At 37.0% G+C, this 19,939-nt stretch overlaps 1 protein-coding gene across 1 annotated transcript; it reads right to left on the reverse strand.

Annotated features, from left to right (window-relative positions):
* Positions 1-4,163: 4,163 nt before the first annotated feature.
* Positions 4,164-19,117, reverse strand: LOC126969693 (protein 4.1 homolog). Its single transcript, XM_050815240.1, has 12 exons — positions 18,967-19,117; positions 18,139-18,405; positions 17,656-17,943; positions 16,129-16,761; positions 15,661-15,678; positions 14,561-14,624; positions 14,471-14,528; positions 11,970-12,062; positions 9,895-9,981; positions 8,703-8,846; positions 6,931-7,041; positions 4,164-6,314 (listed from the first exon to the last, which is right to left on the reverse strand). Exons 1-12 carry the CDS (start codon positions 19,115-19,117, stop codon positions 6,243-6,245), a joined length of 1,986 nt encoding a protein of 661 aa, XP_050671197.1. The 3' UTR covers positions 4,164-6,242.
* Between the last annotated feature and the right edge of the window lie 822 nt (positions 19,118-19,939).

Genomic DNA, 19,939 nt, shown 5'->3' on the forward strand with positions numbered 1-19,939 from the left:
AATGAAACAAAATTTATCAAATTTATCGGTTGGACATGTTTTAAGAATGTTTAAGATATTCTTTAATTTTTTTAGTAAAAGTTCGATAGCTGCTATGAAAAATGTCTAAGTGACTATAATTATTATTATAAGTGTTGCATGCTCTTATAATAAAACAATTGCTAGTATAATTAGTTCTACGAACAGGGATAAAGAATGTATCTATAGAACGTGTATAATGTTTTGGACAGTTTAGTTTTACTTAAAATACGATTGGAATCAATTAAGTCATGTAATATTTTGAAAAGGAAAACTTGATCTCTGTATTCTCTACGCTGCACAGTGTGAAATATTCATAATCTAAAGAGACAAAAGTCAAATTCCACACTAGTCTATCCTGGTCAAATTGTTATTTATATTCCAAGAAGACAAACCATATTACGCGTCCCTAAAGTTTATTTTCCAAGAACTCGCACCACGCAATAGAAAAAGGGTCGGAAGAGCCACCTACCTGAGTTGCATGGACCAAACGCTTAACATATCGCGTTATTCGGCTGAGTTTGCTCGTTGAATATACTGTGTTTATGTGCGCTACTAGTTATTGTGAGTTGTTATTGTTTTCTTCTGAGTTTTGAGGTAAGTTTCCATATTTATTTGTTTTAATCAGTCTTAAAATGTTGTCACAAGCGCCATTTGAATTGACAGAGGTTATTTATTAGTCGAAATATTACAAAGTCAATTTGTTGTTGAGTTTTAGTGCATTATATCGAAATATACAGATCCCTTATTATATTTATTCGAAAGAACTATTTATAAGCAACAACAAAAACGTTAATTTGTTTGCGAATATTTGCGACACTCATAGAACTTTTTTTTATTTTCAGAATGCCAACGCAAATATCACGTAGAAAATTTTTCGACGTTTGGTTTGCTAACGCAAAAGAAATAAGAACGGATGCTTTATTACATCTTATATTGCAGGAATTTGGTAACCCGTTCATTCAGGATGACGTTATAAAAAATTTAAAAGTGACTATCAGAAGTTTTTGCCAAAAAATCGAAGAAAAATGGTCGAAGTCAGGAAGACATCGAGATCGATTCCTAAACACAAATTCTGCGTGGTTAGAAGGAAACGTACCGTTACCTGATATTTCCACTGAAGCGCTCGGAGGTGTGTCAATACCTGGAACGAGTTCGGGTTCGCTCGGAAGACCGCAAAAAGACTTTGAAAGTTTGAGCACTAAAACAAAAAGACGACGCATTCAACATCTTCTTGAAACATCAAGTCTACAAGAGATATCAATGGCAACCGAAGTACAACTTCGCAAGGAAGGAAAAAAAGATTCGGCGGCAATTGTAAAAGAACTTTGTCAGTTTTCGCCTAGAAGAGGTACTGTAATTAAAAAAGCCCGGAAGGTTTTAGAGAGCTCAAAACCCGTCGGGCTTTCGGCAGATCAAGCTCTCGCATTAATGGTCGATGCGAATCTCTCGACACATCAATATTGTTTAATAAGAGAGCAAGTTAAAGGCATTAACAAGAAAATATATCCACCTTACTACAGAGTTAAAGCGGCAAAACAATCGTGCTATCCTGGTGGCATTAATGTCACAGAAACGTGCGCCGAAATTAACTTGCAAACTCTTATGGATCACACGATTATACGATTATGTAAAGTGCAAGAAGAAGTACTGAAAACTATAAGTGACTTAAAAGGTCTAGATATAATTGTGAAATGGGGTTGTGATGGAGCGGAGCAAAATAAATTCAAACAGAAATTTTCTGAAGAACATTGCAGTGACGAAAGTTTGTTCAGCGTATCGATGGTGCCTATTCAAATTAATTCAATAAATACCCAGAACGTTGAAAACATTGTGTGGCAAAACCCTTCGCCAGCTTCGACCAGATATTGTCGTCCCATCAAGTTCGTGTTTGCCAAGGAAACCGTAAATGTTATAACGACGGAGGTGAATAAAATTAAGCAACAAGTAACTTCACTCTCACCTACTAAAATTGTTGTAAATGACATGGAAGTCCTGGTTAAGCCAACACTGATATTCTGCATGATTGACGGCAAAATTTGTAACGCAGTAGCATCATGTTCGTCCACACAAACTTGCTATTTATGTGGTGCAAAGCCTAAGGACATGAATAATGAAAGTCGCATCTTAGAAAAGCCGGTAAACAGCAATTTTCTTTCTCTGGGCCTGTCACCTCTACATTCATGGATTAGATTTTTTGAATGCATATTGCACATTTCATATAGACTTGATATAAAATTGTGGCAGGCTCGAGGAGCGGAGAATAAAAATAAAGTTGCCGAGAAAAAGAAGCAAGTACAAGAAAAGTTCAGGAGGGAGTTAGGCTTATTAGTAGATATGCCTAAACAACAAACTGGAAATACCAATGATGGTAATACAGCCCGTAAGTTTTTCAGAAATCCTGAAATGTCCGCTGAAATAACAGGTGTTAATGTTCAGCTTATCAAGCGCTTCCATGTTATCTTAGAATGTATAAACAGCGGATTTCACATTAATATCAATAAGTTTCAGGAATTCGCTAAGCAAACGAGAGACCTATACATCAAAGAGTACTCATGGTACCCAATGCCCGTTAGTGTCCACAAAATACTCTTTCACGGAAAAGATATTATTGCTTCTTGTGTTCTTCCAATAGGCCAACTTTCGGAAGAAGCACAAGAGGCTAGAAATAAGGACAACAGAAAATTTAGAGAATTATTTACGCGAAAAACTTCAAGAGTGGATACGAACACAGATTTAATAAATCGTTTACTTGTATCTTCAGACCCCTACATTGCAAGCTTACGTGCTGCTCCCAAAACTAGACGTAGCAAAATGTCTCTTGAAGTCTGTGAGTTATTAGACATTAGAACTCCTGACATTGAACACGAAAAAATTCAGTCAGAACATTCAGATTCTGATACCCATGAGTTTGGTGAATCCCATTATTCTGACTAAATTCCTTCGTGTTCAGGGTCTTCGTGATTCTTCAAACGAATCTCTATTTTTAATAAATCTGTATTTTTTTTGTGCATTCGAATAATTACTTACGTGTTTTTTTGTTGTGTATTGTCATTTTTGTGTTATATGTTATAATATAATAATGTTGCAATATATGTCTAAAACCTTGACAATGTCTTTCAATTTGATTCTATACATTTTATCGCGTAGTAAATTTGTACAGTATGGGTCCAAAACTTTTGTCTCTCTAGATTATGAAAATTACGCACTGTGCGCTGTTGTAAAGATAGGTAATTAAATTGAGGAGTATTACAATTTTGAAACTTATAATTTAATCTTTTAATAAATTTATGTTGTACACTTTCTATAGCATCTATATATTTTGTATAACGAGGATTCCAAGCAGTCGAGTTTTTAGTTTCTTCCCTTTTCTACGGTCACTTTGAAGACCTGTAACAAAAGGAACCGTGTTGTCTACAGCTCCGTCAACAGGTCGACCTACTGAAAATCAGTGTTGGAAATCAATTCCAAAAATGCTGAGTCTGTCCTTTCATGACGTCGTATTTTTAAATTGTTAATAATATACACATATATATATATTTATTGTATATATGTTTTGTGTCGTCATTAATAAATGCATACTTTACTATACTATTTAGTTTATATGTTATTCTCTCTTTAAGATCGGTTTTGTATTTATCGATCGATCTTGTATTTCACTGCTGTATTTCTTGTACGCATGGTTTCTACAATTTTCTGGTGTTTTTTTTATGGAATAGGAGGACAAACGAGCGTACGGGTCACCTGGTGTTAAGTGATCACCGCCGCCCACATTCTCTTGCAACACCAGAGGAATCACAAGAGCGTTGCCAGCCTTTAAGGAAGGTGAACGCGCTTTTTTTGAAGGTACTCATGTCGTATCGTCCCGGAAACACCGCACAAGGAAGCTCATTCCACAGCTTTGTAGTACAAGGGAGAAAGCTCCTTGAAAACCGCACTGTGGAGGACCGCCACACATCCAGATGATGGGGATGATATCCTAACTTGTGGCGTGTCGTGCGAAGGTGGAAGGTGGTGTGACTATCAATTGTTTAACATTACTACTAATTAGTAATCGTACTTGGGTTCGAATATTACCTCAAACACATAACGGACAGGTACGTACTTAAAAAGTTACATATTATGAAAATAAATAAAACCACAGATAAAACAAAGCATATTTATTGTATTTATTATATTACTTCATCTCAATATAAAAATTACACGAAGCCGGGACTCTTACAAAAATAAACATCTTCAATAAATATAAAGGACAACACAAGTTGAAGTATTGTACAGTCGACGAGAAAAGTTTAATTATTCCAAACAACTAATATATAATCATTTATATTTCGTGATGTATATACTGTTGTTATATGAAGCAGCACTTATTTTACTTGAAATTAAACTTATTGAGTAGCAAACTGTTGGGATACACAAATAATAGTAAGTGTCCAATAGACGTTATTAAATTATCATTTATGCGACATTACGTTTCTCGTTTCCCGCCAACTGTACAAATTTGGCCACACCACGGGGCCGCCATCTAAATAATTATGGCAACACTCCCCGCGATGCGGCCACATAAACAATAAAATGTCAAAATATAAAAAAAAACTGATTCAAAATCAGCGTAACATCGTAGACTTAATATTAATAGAAAAAATGTAATCTAGCGTGTACCGATATATTATTGGACAAATTATAAAATTCACAGATTAAACACTCTCAGTCTATCTCTAATGGTGTTTGCCTCATTTCAAAAGCAATGCAAGACTGAGGTGTCTATACTGCAGTTAAATGGCTTAGAGTTGTTCAAACTGCGTCCCACCCATTTAATTAGTATCATAACATGGTAACAGAATGAGACTTCAATAAAACTTAACGAGTCAATTCTGTCAAAAAGAACTTATTAATATGCTGAAATGTAATCTAGAGTTATGTGATTTTGTATTAACCAAACAAATATTTCCCACAGATTAAACAACTCTAGTTCTAGATTGTAATTCTGTCCACTGGAATGTCCTGTTACAGTTATCTGCTCTTCCACACACACATTACCAACGCTTGTGTTCAATACTTATATAAAAGTTGAGTGTGTGAAAATACATTATAAGTGATGCTTTGAAAAAACTAAACATAACAAAAACTTGCATTGGTCATATTTGTGCTTATTATATAGAAAGACAAACGGTTAAGCACTTTAGGAGTAAAACATTGTGTAAATAGATTAATATCATTTTTGGCATCAGTCTTATGTTTGTACCAGCTACATTCAATATTCTACCTATACAGGTGGTAATATATACTCAAATATTTTAATTATTTTTTATCGCCATAGTAAGCTGGTACATGCCAATGTAAATATTATTACTCCCAATGCAAAAGCATCCCAATTTCCATGAACCGGTACTAACACACAATAATTACAACTAACACCTAGAAATAGCACCTGAATGGTGAATATAGAGAAACAGTAATAGCAACGTGTCATAAATATATTACTTATTAACACTTTAGCTCGCGACTGTGTTTCTTACCGCCACAACATCTGTCACTTTCGAAATGTCATGGTACTACAAAGAGGTTTCATTCAGCCGGATCACTTAAAGTCCCCGCAACGCTGCTCAAATAATTATCACTAAACGGTGGTTCAAACGTGTGACACATTTAAAGCTACATCGAGATGATTTTTAATGAATCAAAAACTATGGCAACATTCCGTACTGCAAAAAGCCCAGGTTCCGTCAATCCCTAATCTAAGTCTTATTTAAAAAAAAAAGTAAAAATGCTGCAATGTACCTTACTATATTTTATACAACTCGTGTCTATAAGTGCGTCCGACACAACATCAATGCCAACGTCCGATCGGAAAATTTTAAAGTCATATTATACGGAGGCGTAATTGTGCATTCTTCAACTATAAATGATTTAACAAGAACTTTTATTCTTTATTTAGTAATACATATAACGAAAAATCGTTTGAAAAATTACAGATGTTGTACCTAACTTAGTAGTTCTGTTGTAAAACACAAAAGATAAATGCGATTCTACAATCGGACGCCGTACAAAAACACTATTAATGATAAACGATTACAATTAAATAACTTATTACATAATATTCGCAGTGATGTATCTTAACAACTAGATAGTACGTAAACATAATTTACATACATGAGCCGCGTTATATGAAGCCCATGCTTGGCCGCCATTTTGTGATGTCATGTAAGCAAGATGGCGGCTGTTTAGGGCTGCGTGCTCTGTTGTTGGATTTCGATTTTTTCAACCGTCATGTCGGGGTTCATCGCGGTTGCTTCCTATGATACAAACAGGAAAAATTAATTAGTTTAGAATATATACAAGTATTTGGTTCTGTTGCTGGGAAAACATTGAACAAATCACCAATGTAAGTGGAAATTAAAAATAAATAGATGTATCTGTGGCTCTATTATCCAGGCTAGGTGTTGTACACCACACAAAAATATGATGAAATAAGTATAGAACGGTACTGTATATTTTGCTATTTCGATTAACTTTATACGCAAAATGGCGGCTACTTTTGACATTGACATTGTTATGATGCGAAACAAATATTTATATTTTTGATACAGGATTCTAGACTCGGGACGGACGTATAGCAATTATTTTGTTAACAATTCCTTATCCATCATGGATAAATAACGTCTTTGTCCTTATCTCTGGAATGTGTACTAAGGGAAAATGGCGCCTCCATTCTCCTCCTCCTTCCTCCAGAAAAATCGTATATATCTCATACTTAAAATAACCGCTTAACTATTCGTGAAATATTTTTTGTATTTTTGCGGTATTCCTTTTTTGTTTTTTTTTTAAAAAGGTGGACAAGACCTAGCAGACTCTGGAATTTGTTTTAAACGGCTTGTTAACAATAAAGTATGAAGTGAGTGTAGGCGGTACCTGTATGGCCTCAGCGAGTGCTCTGTCGTGATCGATGGGGTCGCCGTCCGACTGGATCGTGATCTTCTGTTCCACGCGGGTCTCCACCACACCGTTACGCTCCGTCTTGTACTGTACGTGGACACAGATTGATCACTCTCATGAAATTGCTCTAGGATTTCAATAACTGATTATTGAATTACGAATTGAAAGTCAAAATCTAACTAACACCTAGTCCTAAATACCGCGTGGCGCTGTAATGCCGACATTAAATGAACACACTGGTAGAGCTATCTAAACTAAATCGTAAAAAAAAAAATTTTAAATTTAAAGTAAATAATTAAAATTTTGTATTTTCAAACAAACAAATCATATATTTAGGAAACAAAATTTTAATCACCCTTACGTGGTCGCATAAGACGGCAGGAAGTAGGTGTCAGTCCCTACGCTAGCCCATGGCTACCAAATTTCTTACAAGTTGTTTCAATATAATATTATGGAAAATTGATTTATTTAGTTGAAATATGTATTTTATTATTGAATATTTTTTATGATTTCGGTTAAGTAGTTCTTACCAGTGTGTTTATTTAATGTCGTTCTTGTAACGCAACGCTGTTTACAACCAATCATCAGACCTGATAGCCAAAGATCCCACAGCTCTATTCTGCAGGTACGAGTTCTTTTGATGAAACTAATTTTAAATGAACGTTTAAGGAGTACCTATGCAATATATTAGTGATAGGCCTATAAAAAATTGGCCGTACGTGCCTGTAATTAATTTAGTATAATTAATATCATAATTTTAGTAAATTGCACCTAAGTATGTTTGTTTAATAAATTGTACGTCATTTTAAAGGAATTAAAGTCAAGAATTGAAAAAAATATGGTTGCCAGCTCTCAGTCAGCCGCAACATACATGTTGCCAGATGTAAACAGGTACATTTTTGTTGATGATTTGTAGTCATCTGTTTGTTTTTATAATTATGCTAGCTGACCCAGCAAACGTTGTATTGCCGATATTAAAATCGCGATACAAAAGTAACTGTTGATCGTAGATGGGTGAAAATTTGAAGTTGTATGTATTTTTTAATGCTGACTTATAATCAAACAAATTTGATTAAAAAATGTCAAAAAAATTAAAAAAAAAATCTTGTGGACCACCCTTAACATTTAGGGGGATGAAAAATGGATGTTGTCCGATTCTCAGACCAACCCAATATGCACTCAAAATTTCATGAGAATCGGTCAAGCTGTTTCGGAGGCGTTCAAAGTTTAACACCATGACACGAGAATTTTATATATTAGAGATAAAAAAAATTGAAGTTTAATTATAGGGGTTAAAGTATGAAATTGCCGTTTTTTTGTTTTAGGTACTTCGAATTGACATAGAACCTTCATGGTTTGAGATTTTTGAGTGAAACATTTTTCACATCGCCATACGTATGTAGTTCTTCTTTTATAAATGTACAACGTTCGATTATCGACTCTCAGTTGATTTCTTTATTCAGCTTAGATAAGAAAGCATCCATTGCTTCGAAAATTTGAGTGATTTTTGAATACGAGTTCCGACGCGGAACTAACGCGGCAGAAACAGTTCGCAATCTTGGTTTAAACGTTTTCGTGATGGAAACTTTGATTTGAAGAAAGAACCACGTGGAAGAGCCGCGAAGGTGGAATTAGGCGGCAGTTATCAGGTGAAACAGCTCTTCGGAACACTCCTCGTGGTAAATGCGGTTGAAGACAGACAATGAAGCGACGTCTCTACGCAACGCCATCGTGTGTGTGTTACTCACGGTAATGGTCTCGACGGTGCGCGTCTTGGAGCTGATGGTCTGCGAGGAGACCACTTCCCCTGCGGCTCCCGTCTCCCCCTCCTCTCCCGCCTCCCCCTCCTCGGCCATCTCCGTCACAGTCACACTCTGCGGAGCCACACTGCTCTGTAAACAATTACACACAATATTACAGTTTTAAGAGGAAACATAAGCGGACATTTCTCCATGCAAACGATCGAGTAGTTTTTTCAGTATGTTTTGTCCAATTATCGAGATTACAAACTTTCATTTATATCATTATTTGGGTGAATAATGATAGAAATCAAAACAAGTTCGAATTCAACATGAAAATCAGTGTCGACCAAAAAGCTCGTATTCACGACCAGTGCATCTTGCCCGTGCTTACGGATGGGGCTGTGACTTGGGTTTTTACTAACGAGATCCTCCACAAACTTCAGGTGGCAATTGAGAGAAAACTGGTAAAAGTTACACTGAGAGACCGTAAAAGAAACGAATGGGTGAGAGAGCAAAGCAAAGTGAGCGATGTAACCAAACGTGTTGCGAAATTGAAATGGGCTGGTCATGTCGCCCGCAAGCATGGCTCAAGGTGCAAGGCAGTGATGGAATAGAGACCGTGGGGTGAGAAACGCCCGAGAGAAAATGGTACGACGTCCGCAGATGCGTTGGTACGACGATATCAAAAGACGGGCGGGAACAAAGTGGTTGGAAACTGCTCAAGACCGGAAAAGATGGCATAAGCTAAAAGAGGCCTACACCTTAGAGGTTGAGAACGGCTAAAGAAGAAGAAGAGGAAACAAACAAAGTCAATATGACCAAAAAGATGTCATTGAACGGTGTAGTCACAATACAAGTAATACAACAGTAGCGTAACTCAGCGGTCCCCTTCAAATTTATATCTACGACTGGGCGGAGCGCTAGTGTTGGTACATACAAAAAGATTGACGATGCGAACGATGCAGTGCAGCTAATTTAACCCGGAATGCGACCAGTCTCGGCGGCGTGGCAATCAATAGTATTGTCTTCCCAAGATTACTTAGCGGCGGTGTAAATCGTTTGTTTGTGTGCGTGCGTCGATTTGGACGCTCTAGTGTGAAGTTAAAGAAACTGTTCTATTATATTGTGGTATAGTGTCGTCTACCGCTTGAATGTGATATCGGAATGCTAATTAATTTACGTGGCATTAGTTATGTACCCGGGTGGTCGCACCGTGCACCATGTTGCCGAAAGGTGCGTTGGCCGTCACTGTCGATGTGCTCGTGGTTCGGTAAGCGCCCGGCTCCTGCAACATTACATCATTATTGGTTACGTAAACCTCACTACTACTACTGTACCCTCAATGAATATGTTTCGAGCGTATTTATTGAAGTAGTCGTTACTTTGCGGAAATCCATAATTATCCAAGTGTTTTGAGTTTTCTTTAGTGTTAATTCCGCCAAAACTTTGACCTTACACAATTCGACACGTGTTTCGCCTGTACACGAGGCATCTTCAGGAGATGTTGACTCGCAAAACACCTGCACGAGACCATTGGCTATATAAAGCATGTATAGCTGGCAGTGTACCATTCAATATCTCCTGAGGATACCTCGTGTAGATGCGAAACACTTGTCGAATTAAAGAAAACTTAAAACACTTGGATAATTGAGCGTATGTGTTTTACCACAGAACAGACAATCTAAACTGTTCTGTGGCTCTTACGGAGTTTAAGAGTAGCTCAAAATTGAAATTACTGTAAATATTGGCTTAACAAAAGCTTATTAAAAATATTTGACATTATTAAGTATAAATTATGAATATTCACTGAACTGTTATTATTCAATGAAATTAAGTTCCTTGGAAATCTTACAACTTTAATATGGCTTACTATGTCGAAAAGATTATTATTATATTTCGAAAACAACCATAATAATTATTTTATATGTAACAAATAAAACAATATTTGTACCAATAATTTGATTTGATTACTTTTTATTAATAATCATAGATAAAGCGACTTAAGTGTTACGGTCATGAAAAAGTTGTTGTATTCAGTATAAGGTTTAAGTAACAAAAAATAGAATTTAACATGCACCTAAATTCATTCGGTAACACTTAACATCAAAAGTAACCAATAACGTGCATACATAGTGCTTAATGTATCCTCTCGACAAGTTCTCCAGAATAGGGGTATTTTCTCTATTTTGGGAATATATTACCAATTTGGGGAAATGAAAATATTTATTAGGGAATAATGATTTTAGCGTAAGTTTAGGAAACTGCTGGCATACGTTTCCAACCAATGACCGAATTATTTGCTTGTCGAAACCATTTCACAGCTAAAATGCTGCAAACATAATATTGTTATTTTAAAGCGGTCTTAGGGTTACCACGCTGTTTATTATTTACAATTAATATTTTTTTTATTTGAAATGTGACATCACAATGCTCGTGACAATTTTGGGGAAAAGTTATATGCAAACTATGGGAATTATACGTAGGTAATCTGGAGACCTTGCGTTTTGAAGTGAAGTACCATTCGATATGGGGCATTCGCGTCGAATGTAAGCATGATACCTTTACATATGCACAGATCATGCACAATCATGCACCACTTACAACACTTACATTACCTTCTAGAAATATAATCTAATCGAATATAGTTATTGACTAAAAACTATTCAAATGTAAACTAAATGACGTGGCTACTACGATAAATTTATACTTAATTACATATTACATTAATTTTAAATATAATTTTTTAGACATTGGCAGATCATAACTCCAATACCTTGCATGGTTCTATCATATAATATTAACTGTAACACACATAACTAAATATTATTAAATGATAAATAATATATTTTTTTCATTCATGCATCGATAATGACAATGACAAACACATTATTAAAAAATTCCTTGCAAAAAATGCTTTTGTCATAAGATCAACGACCGCCACAATGGAGACACATTTTCACCAAACCTTAAATCTCATCATCATCATCAGCCGGAAGACGTCCACTGCTGGAGAAAAACCTCCCCCAAAGATTTCCACGACGATCATCCAACGTAACCCGGCGATCTTGAGCAGATCGTCGGTCCATCTTATGGGGGCCTACAAACACTGCGTCTTCCGGTACGTGGTCGCAATTTGAGGAGTTTTCTGCCCCACCGGCCATCTGTCCGTCGAACTATCTACCGTGCCCACTGTCACTTCAGTTTCGCAATCAACAAACCCTAAGTCTACTGTATCTGTTCGCGGCGGTACCTGTAAGGGCAGTCAGTACGTACCGTGACGTAGTAGTGTCCCTCCCCGCCGTCGAAGTCGATCGGAGTGCCGGAGTCCCCGCTACTCAGCGATGATTCGGACCCGTGTCGTGTTAGCTACTCGTGCCACATTGCATGGTCAAATGATTTTGGATTGGGTAGTTACATGAATCGTGTGCGAACCAAAACAAGTGATTATGAATTGAATTTAGAATAAAAAATACAACCAAAATTGTAGTATTTAATTAATTTGAGATTGGAATTTTAAGATAGGAATTATATGAGTGAAAGTTCATAATGATTCATGAATGTTTAAGGGTTTTTAGCAAACACCAAGTCCATTTTCATTCGGATGCAATCCATGCAGGTTGCATTTCGTAGACGACAGGAAAATGTGCCGATCAGAAATGAGATGACGGTTCGCACCATTTGTTATGGCGACCAAGGCGATTTGGAAAGAAGAAAAAAAAAACAAATTAGAATACAAACATACATGCATCATACCAATAACGGATTTTTACTTTTTAATTAGCCTGTTATTAAAATATTAATTGAGACTTAAAAAAGGATTTTGAATTTAAAAAAAAATGTTGAAGACAAGGCTAATATTTTACCGCACATGTAAAAATCTGTCATTATAATATTAAAAATCAAATAAAGCAATAAAAAAGTACATTAAAAATTTCGTATAATGAAAATGCAGCCACATGATTGTCATGTAAATAACTGAATAATGATGAAAAAACAAAATAATAAGAGTGCAAACTAAATCCACACTACACTAATTTTAAATACAGATAAAAGTGAGCTGGAACCTGGATTCAACTTAAAATGTTATGTTGAATGTAATGAGACCAGGTTTTTAAATAATTACAATTTATTGTTAGTTCCCTAACGCCTAAATCGCATTCGATTAAAATTTTATTTAATACTGACTTTTGATCAGATTATTCTAATTACGGCTACGCTATACAATGCGAACATTAAATAATCACACGTGTATTTTTAACCGTAATCATAAAAAAATAAAACTGATAATTGAAATATTTACGTTTTGTAACAAACAAATAATTATACATTCTGAACGGCTTCGGCTCGGCGTGGGACAAGTAGGTGTCATTGCCTACGCTAGCACGCGGCTACTAGATTACTTACAGGTTGTTCCGAATTGATATTATGATAATAATAGTGAACGCGCTTAAAATGTATTGGTAAAATTCGATTTGTTTTAATGGAGATCGATACTGGCATTTCAACTGTATGTTAAACTGAGTTTTATTTAACTCAGTTTGCAGTATCGTAAAGCACTTAGTAGTCATTGCAATAAGACACACGGTTTTCTAGAATGAGATTGAAGAGAGTATTTATGAAAGGTTTTATACGAGTAGCAGAAGCCAGACAATTGTGACAGGAGCGTGGCAAGTGGATGACCTCAATCTCTGGCCACGTCCCTGGGAGGCAGGTATAGTTGTATGTGTTCTAGAGTAGAGTGCTCTTTTTTAAGAATAAGAAGAACAAACGAAGGTGATTGATGATGGCCGATCATGCTCTTTAACAGCGCAAAAGGATTTTAAGCAAGCAGATTACAAAATTATTTGATTATCAAATTATTTAATTATCTTTAGTAAGAACTTATTATGTTTTTTTTTTATTTGAACTAGTGACTGAAGCAGATGCCCCACCTGATGAACCTGATGTTTAGCAGTAAGAGGCCCGTTGAGTCTCTAGCACTCGTCCTTCTCATATCTTTTCGTATTGTTAGATTTTGTTATTCATTAAGTTATTCTAGCTATTTTGTATAAAATACGCTACACGAATATAACATGCGTGGCTTCGCTGGAAAGTTCATGTTAATAGGAAACGAGGATGGGTTAAGAGATCTACTGTAATACGTACTTGGTTACTTGGAAAGCATTCCACGTTATCATCAAACAACAAAGTGCTCGTATACAAACAGATCCTTATGCCAGTGTAATAAACAATGTAATATTGTACAAATTATACAATAAAATGTTGCTCAGGGATACTGGAAATGCCCCTGGTATGCAAGAAACGACGAGATTTTTGTGACATTGAATTGGATGTGGGAACAATAAGACATAAATACGTGGAAGAAGCTCATGAACACACTTCAACATCAAGTGAAGGACGGCTATCCATCTCCTCAAAAATTCGGATCTAGTGAGACGACCTTTTGAGTCCGTGTAATGTAGTGCAATGAAACTAAAATAAACATATTTTTAAGATCACAAGACATAGCTTCAATTCTAAACACACAATAAATAATAACATAAACACTAATTAATAAATAAAGATAAAAATCAAGTAAAGTATAAGCTTCGGCTCGATTGTATTAAAAACTATAATAAAATGTATTTAATATTTATTATTATTTAAAAATAATTGTTTAACAATAGTTAAGTTTATGGATAATCATTAGATTGTGATTATATATATGTATATGTGAGAGGTGTATATAGTGGAGGTTAATCCAGGTTCCGCTCAGATCGTGTCACACAGGTTACCTGGTCGCCAGTGGTAACGGTAGTCTTGACCTCCTGCGTCACGACGCGTTGCTCCTGGCGCGTGGCGGACGAGGTGAGGGTATGGGCCACGGTCTTCTCCTCCATCTGCTGTGTCTTGGCCTTGGTATCGAGATCGTGGTGAGTTGTGGCCGTCCTCGTGGTGACCGCACGCGCCGTCACGTAGGGGCTCTTCCCCTCCAACGACTCCACATTATCCGCCTACATACGTTACACTAGCATGCTTACTATACACAACTAACAGTTACGTCAAGCTTGAACACGTGTTAAATCAAAAGTTAAAACAAAATTAAATCGGAGGAAGAAAAACCAAAAGTAAAACGGCGTTAGCCTGTTAAGTGTGAGACGAACCTTGTTGGTGTGCGTCGAGAAGGTGACTTCTCCAGTGCCTAGGTTCTCCACTTCATGCTCCACGTTATGCGTGACACCCTCGTCGTTCTTCGTGAGCAGTTGTTTCGTGGTCGTCTTGACGACGACCGGCGGTGTCGGCGTCTTCTTGGACCGCTGTGAAATTGGGATCTTAGAGGAAAGAGGGGTCGTGGCGGACACGTAGCCCTGGTGCTTGATGTGCTCGCTCGTTGTGTACTCCGTGAAGGTTCTCGGCTCGTCGCCGCGCGCCGGGCTCTCGTCTTTACCGAATGTTGAGAATTTATGTGTGTTAACCGTTTGGATGTCGATATTCGCTGGCAGATCTTGCGTCTCTTTCTCGATAGTGTAATTGCCACTCTTGTCTTGGAAGTGGGAGGGGTCGATCTGTGAGTAATGTAATATTAGTTGCCCGGTCACCGGGTCTCGGACAGCCGTACTGGGATCTATGTCACCGGTATCAGGGTCGATGTCGCCATACTCCGTTTTAATTCTTCCTGTCACAGGGTCTATTTTTCCAGAGAGCGTCATGGTTTGCGTGACAGTCGTTCTCGCTCCCTTGAGTCTGGGATCGTCTGGGTCCACATCAATAGTCTCTCCGGTGATCGGATCGATAATTTGATATACATACACTGTCTTGGTTGTTATAATCCTTCCAGTAGTTTCATCGATGGTACATTCCTTTGGATCTATTTCTTTAACGCGTCCTTTGTCGTCTTTTTGTGTAATAATATATATTTTTATTATTATTAATTTGCCCGTTTTTGGGTCTATCTTTCCAAGTTTCGTGTAAATTTCCCCCGTACCAGGATCTACTTGAGATGCTGAATATAGCGGCTGATTATCTGTGTCTAACTCACCGGTTGCAGTATATATTTGTCCATTCACTGGATCCAATTTAATGAGTGACTTTTCAATATCTGTGGCTCTCGTAATCGTACCCGTTTTAGGATCCATACGTCCATAAATAGTAATAATGTATCCTGTTTTCGGGTCAATCTGTCCAGCTGTATACAAAACTTCACCCGTTTGTGGATCTTTAGGTCCAGCAATCCATATTTGATTCGTTTTCGGATCCACTTTAACGTTTCTTGGATCGTTAGACACAATCTGCTTCCCAGATACAGGATCAACCTTTGTTTGAATTATTCTTAGACACATTAATCTACCAATATCTTTATCGGGCTTACCGGATTTTGGATTAATCTGCCCACTTCGTAAAAGGAACTGACCAGTAACTGGATCGATTTTCAATTCTTTGCTTTCATACATACCTGTCTTAGGATCATTATATGTAACAGTACCTTTTACAAGGTCAATTTGTCCATACTTAGTGTCGATTATATTATTATCAGGATTAAGTTGCCCAGTTGTGCTTTCGATAACAGAATTCTTAGGTTCAATAATACCTTTCTTGGAGTCCACTTTGCCAACAAATGACGTAACTTCGACAACTGGATCAATATGACTTCCAACAACAAGCAATTGGCCCACATTTGGATCAATTTTTCCAGTTTTAGGATCAACGACTCCTCTTATTGTTATCTGCCCATTGTTTTCATCTATGCTAATTGGCTTTGCTTGCGATCCAGACGCATCGGAAACAAATATAACTCCATTAGAAGGATTAATAACACCATATTTTGTTTGAATATTGCCTGTTTCTGCATCAACTTTTCCTTTTGTGTGTTCAACAGAACTTTCATCCAACAGAACCTTACCCGTTTTTTGATCTATAGGACCTGTGATTGCAGTTATATCTACAACTGGATCATCTTGTTTAGCAACACTTAATATCATTCCCATGTTAGGGTCAATCTTACCAGTTTTTGGATCTATAGCACCAGAGTTTATAAAGATTTGTCCAGTTTCAGACAAAACTGTTCCATTTTTAGTTTGTTTCTGACCTGCAGAATCCGTCAAAACAATGCTGCCTTTATTAGAATCTACAACACCATACTTTGTTTCGATCAAACCATTTGGATCGAGAACTCCTGCAATATGTTCAACCTCTGCAGTGAAAAAATCAGGTTTCTTTGTTTTAGGGTCGATTCTAGTAAATATAACCATAATTTTTATCATCTTCTTTCTAGGTGGGGCTGGAGGTGCCATTGTTGGTTTAGTTGGAGAAACTCCACGCAATTGTGTTACAGGAGATGCCTTTTGGTACTGACCAGTGATCGGTGATGATGTTCGTACTGGTGACTGTAACGGAGATTGAACGGGTGTTTCTGTGGGCGTTTTTATAGGACTTAATATTTGTCTAGCCGGTGAGGCACTAGTCCTAGCGGAAGCTGGTACTACTTTGGGCAGAACATTTTGCTTATCAACAATCGTCAACTGTTGAGCAAATGCTGGATCTACTTTGCCAGTATTAGGGTCCACTACGGAAGATTTTACCGTTATAGTTCCCGTATTGAGGTCAATTTCGGCTTGTTTGAGTTCTTGTTTACCAGAAATTGGGTCTTTGTACAATATTTGACCAGATTTTGTGTCAATAATTCCAAAGTCTGTGTGAATTTTCCCATCTTCAACGCTAACGTAACCTTTAGCAGCATCAATCGTTCCCGAACTTGCATCCAATGATTTAGTTTTGGGATCGTACCTGCTAGTTACTATCACAAGTCTTATTTCACCTTTTGAGGGAGGTTTGGCGTACTGTACTACTGGTTTATTTATAATACTGTATTGTTGTGCTAATGTAGGATCTACTTTACCGGTTCTTGGATCTACAACGTTACTTGTCAAAAGCATATGTCCAGTAGCTGGATCCACTTGGGACTTCTTAATTTCTTGCTTACCTGACTGCGGATCTTTAAGAACGATTTCTCCATTTGATGGATCAATGATACCTAGTTCAGTGCGGATTTTACCGTCCATCCCTAAAGTACCACTTATTGTATCAACGTAAGCTTGACTTGCATCGATCTTTTTAGTGCGAGGATCATACTTTGTCGTTATTATAACTAAATGAATTTCCCTCTCTACGGGTTTAATATCTTTATCGACAACACTGAACTGTTGTGCAAGGGAAGTGTCAACTTTTCCAGTTTTTGGATCGACAATATTTCCAGTAAGAATTAAATGACCTGTTTTAGCATCAGCTACAGCGTTTTTCACTATTTGATTACCAGTTATTGGATCCGTTTGTATGATTTTACCACTCTTAGGGTCAATAACACCAAAATTACTATGTACTTTTCCATCTGAGGCAACAATTGCTCTAGATGTCTCAACATGGCCGTTAGGATTATCTAGCCTCTTATATTTAGGATCATATTTACTCGTAATAACAACTATTTGTACTTCTTTGCCAGGCACAGATGCGAAAGTGTCTTTAGGTTTACTCATAACAGTGAACTGTTGGCCAAGAGAAGGATCAACTTGCTTAGTATTTGGGTCAATAACTCCAGCTGTTAATAATAAGTTACCTGTTTTAGGATCAACTGAAGCCTTCTTAATTTCTTGTTTACCAGTGACCGGGTCTGTTATAGTGATTTGTCCAGTACTGGGATCAATAACTCCAAATTCCGTGTGGACTTTATCATCATCTCCAAATTTACCAGGTATAGTATCCACGTGAGCATTAGTAAGGTCAAGCTTCTTGTTTTTAGCGTCATATTTAGATGTCACGATAACTAAATTCATGTACCGTTCGGGTACTCCCTTTTGTGCATCTTTATCAACCACTGTTAGTTGTTGAGCTAGTGACGAATCTGTTTTACCTGTTTTGGGGTCTATCACGTTTGAAGTAAGAAGCAAACTGCCAGTCCTAAGATCAACTGTGGCCTGCTTTGCTTCTCTTTTACCAGTTTTAGGGTCAGTATAGTAAATTTTGCCTGTATTAGAATCTAATACACCAAAGTTTGAATGGACTGTACCATCTTTGTCACTTACGATACCTTGAGAAGTTTCGATAAAACCATTCGGATTTTCTAGTTTTTTATGTTTTGAGTCATACTTTCCTGTGATCGCAACTACTTGTACTTCTTTACCTGGTAACGTTGCAAACGTACTTGTAGGCTTATCAACAACACTGTATTGTTGTGCTAAAGAAGTGTCTGGCTGTTGTGTTCTAGGGTCAATTACACCCGAAAGTAGAAGAATGTTACCGGTTTTTGTATCAACCTGCGCTTGTTTATTTTCTTGCTTTCCAGAATTTGGATCCGTGACTTGAATGTTTCCAGTTCTAGGATCTATAACGCCATATTCAGTATAAATTTTACCATCTTCTCCACTAAGAACACCTTTAATTGAATCCATATGAGCAAATGAAGGATCAAGTTTTTTGGATTTAATGTCGTATTTACTAGTGATCACGACCAATCTAACTTCCCTGTTTGCTTTCGTTGCGTCTTTCTCGACGATGGTGAATTGTTGTCCTAAAGAAGAGTCAACTTTCCCAGATTTTGGATCAGCTACACCAGTAGATACAAGCATATTTCCAGTTTTATGATCAACATATGCCTGTTTCGGATCTTGTTTACCAGTTTTGGGATCAATATAATTAATTTTTCCGAATTTCGGGTCAATTACACCATAATTTGAATTAACAGTGCCATCAGGGGCAACGACAGCTCTTGAAACTTCAACATGCCCATGCGTTGCATCTAGTTTCTTATGTTTACCGTCATACTTTCCAGTAATCACCACTAAATCAACTTCTCTTCCAGGTTGGGTAGGCACTTTATCATCAGCTTTTTGCACGAAACAATACATCTGTGCTAAGTTATGATCTAATTTACCAGTTTTGGGATCAATTACTCCTGAAGTAAATAGAATATGACCAGTTTTTGAATCAACATGACCATTTTTAGTTTCCTGCTTGCCAGTGACTGGATCCGTGTAGTTTATTTGCCCAGTTTTCATGTTTATTGTTTCTTTTTCTGTTGTAATCTTGCTATTTGGCTTAGTGAGAATACCTTTAGTAACTAGTATAGTGCCATTAGCGTCATCTAATTTTTTATTTTTAGGATTGTATCGACCTGTAATTATAACCACTTGTATTTCGTTGTCAGCTTTAGTAGCAGCGACGGGCACAGCTGCAGCTACAGGCACTTCATGATGAGCTCTTTCAGAATCAAG

The sequence above is a fragment of the Leptidea sinapis genome, chromosome 19, assembly GCF_905404315.1.
Source record: "Leptidea sinapis chromosome 19, ilLepSina1.1, whole genome shotgun sequence".
Lineage (NCBI taxonomy): Eukaryota > Metazoa > Arthropoda > Insecta > Lepidoptera > Pieridae > Leptidea > Leptidea sinapis.

Coding starts and splice junctions, on each gene's coding strand:
- LOC126969693 (XM_050815240.1), bottom strand. CDS start 19,117: ATGGATTCAATTAAAGGTGTTCTTAGTGGAGAAGATGGTAAAATTTAT. Junction 17,944..18,138: donor ACAAATAGTTGTTATTACGA/GTAAATATGATC, acceptor ATGCTAAAACAG/GTCATTTAATTCTTACTGGA. Junction 12,063..14,470: donor CCGTTACCACTGGCGACCAG/GTAACCTGTGTG, acceptor TGGCACGAGTAG/CTAACACGACACGGGTCCGA.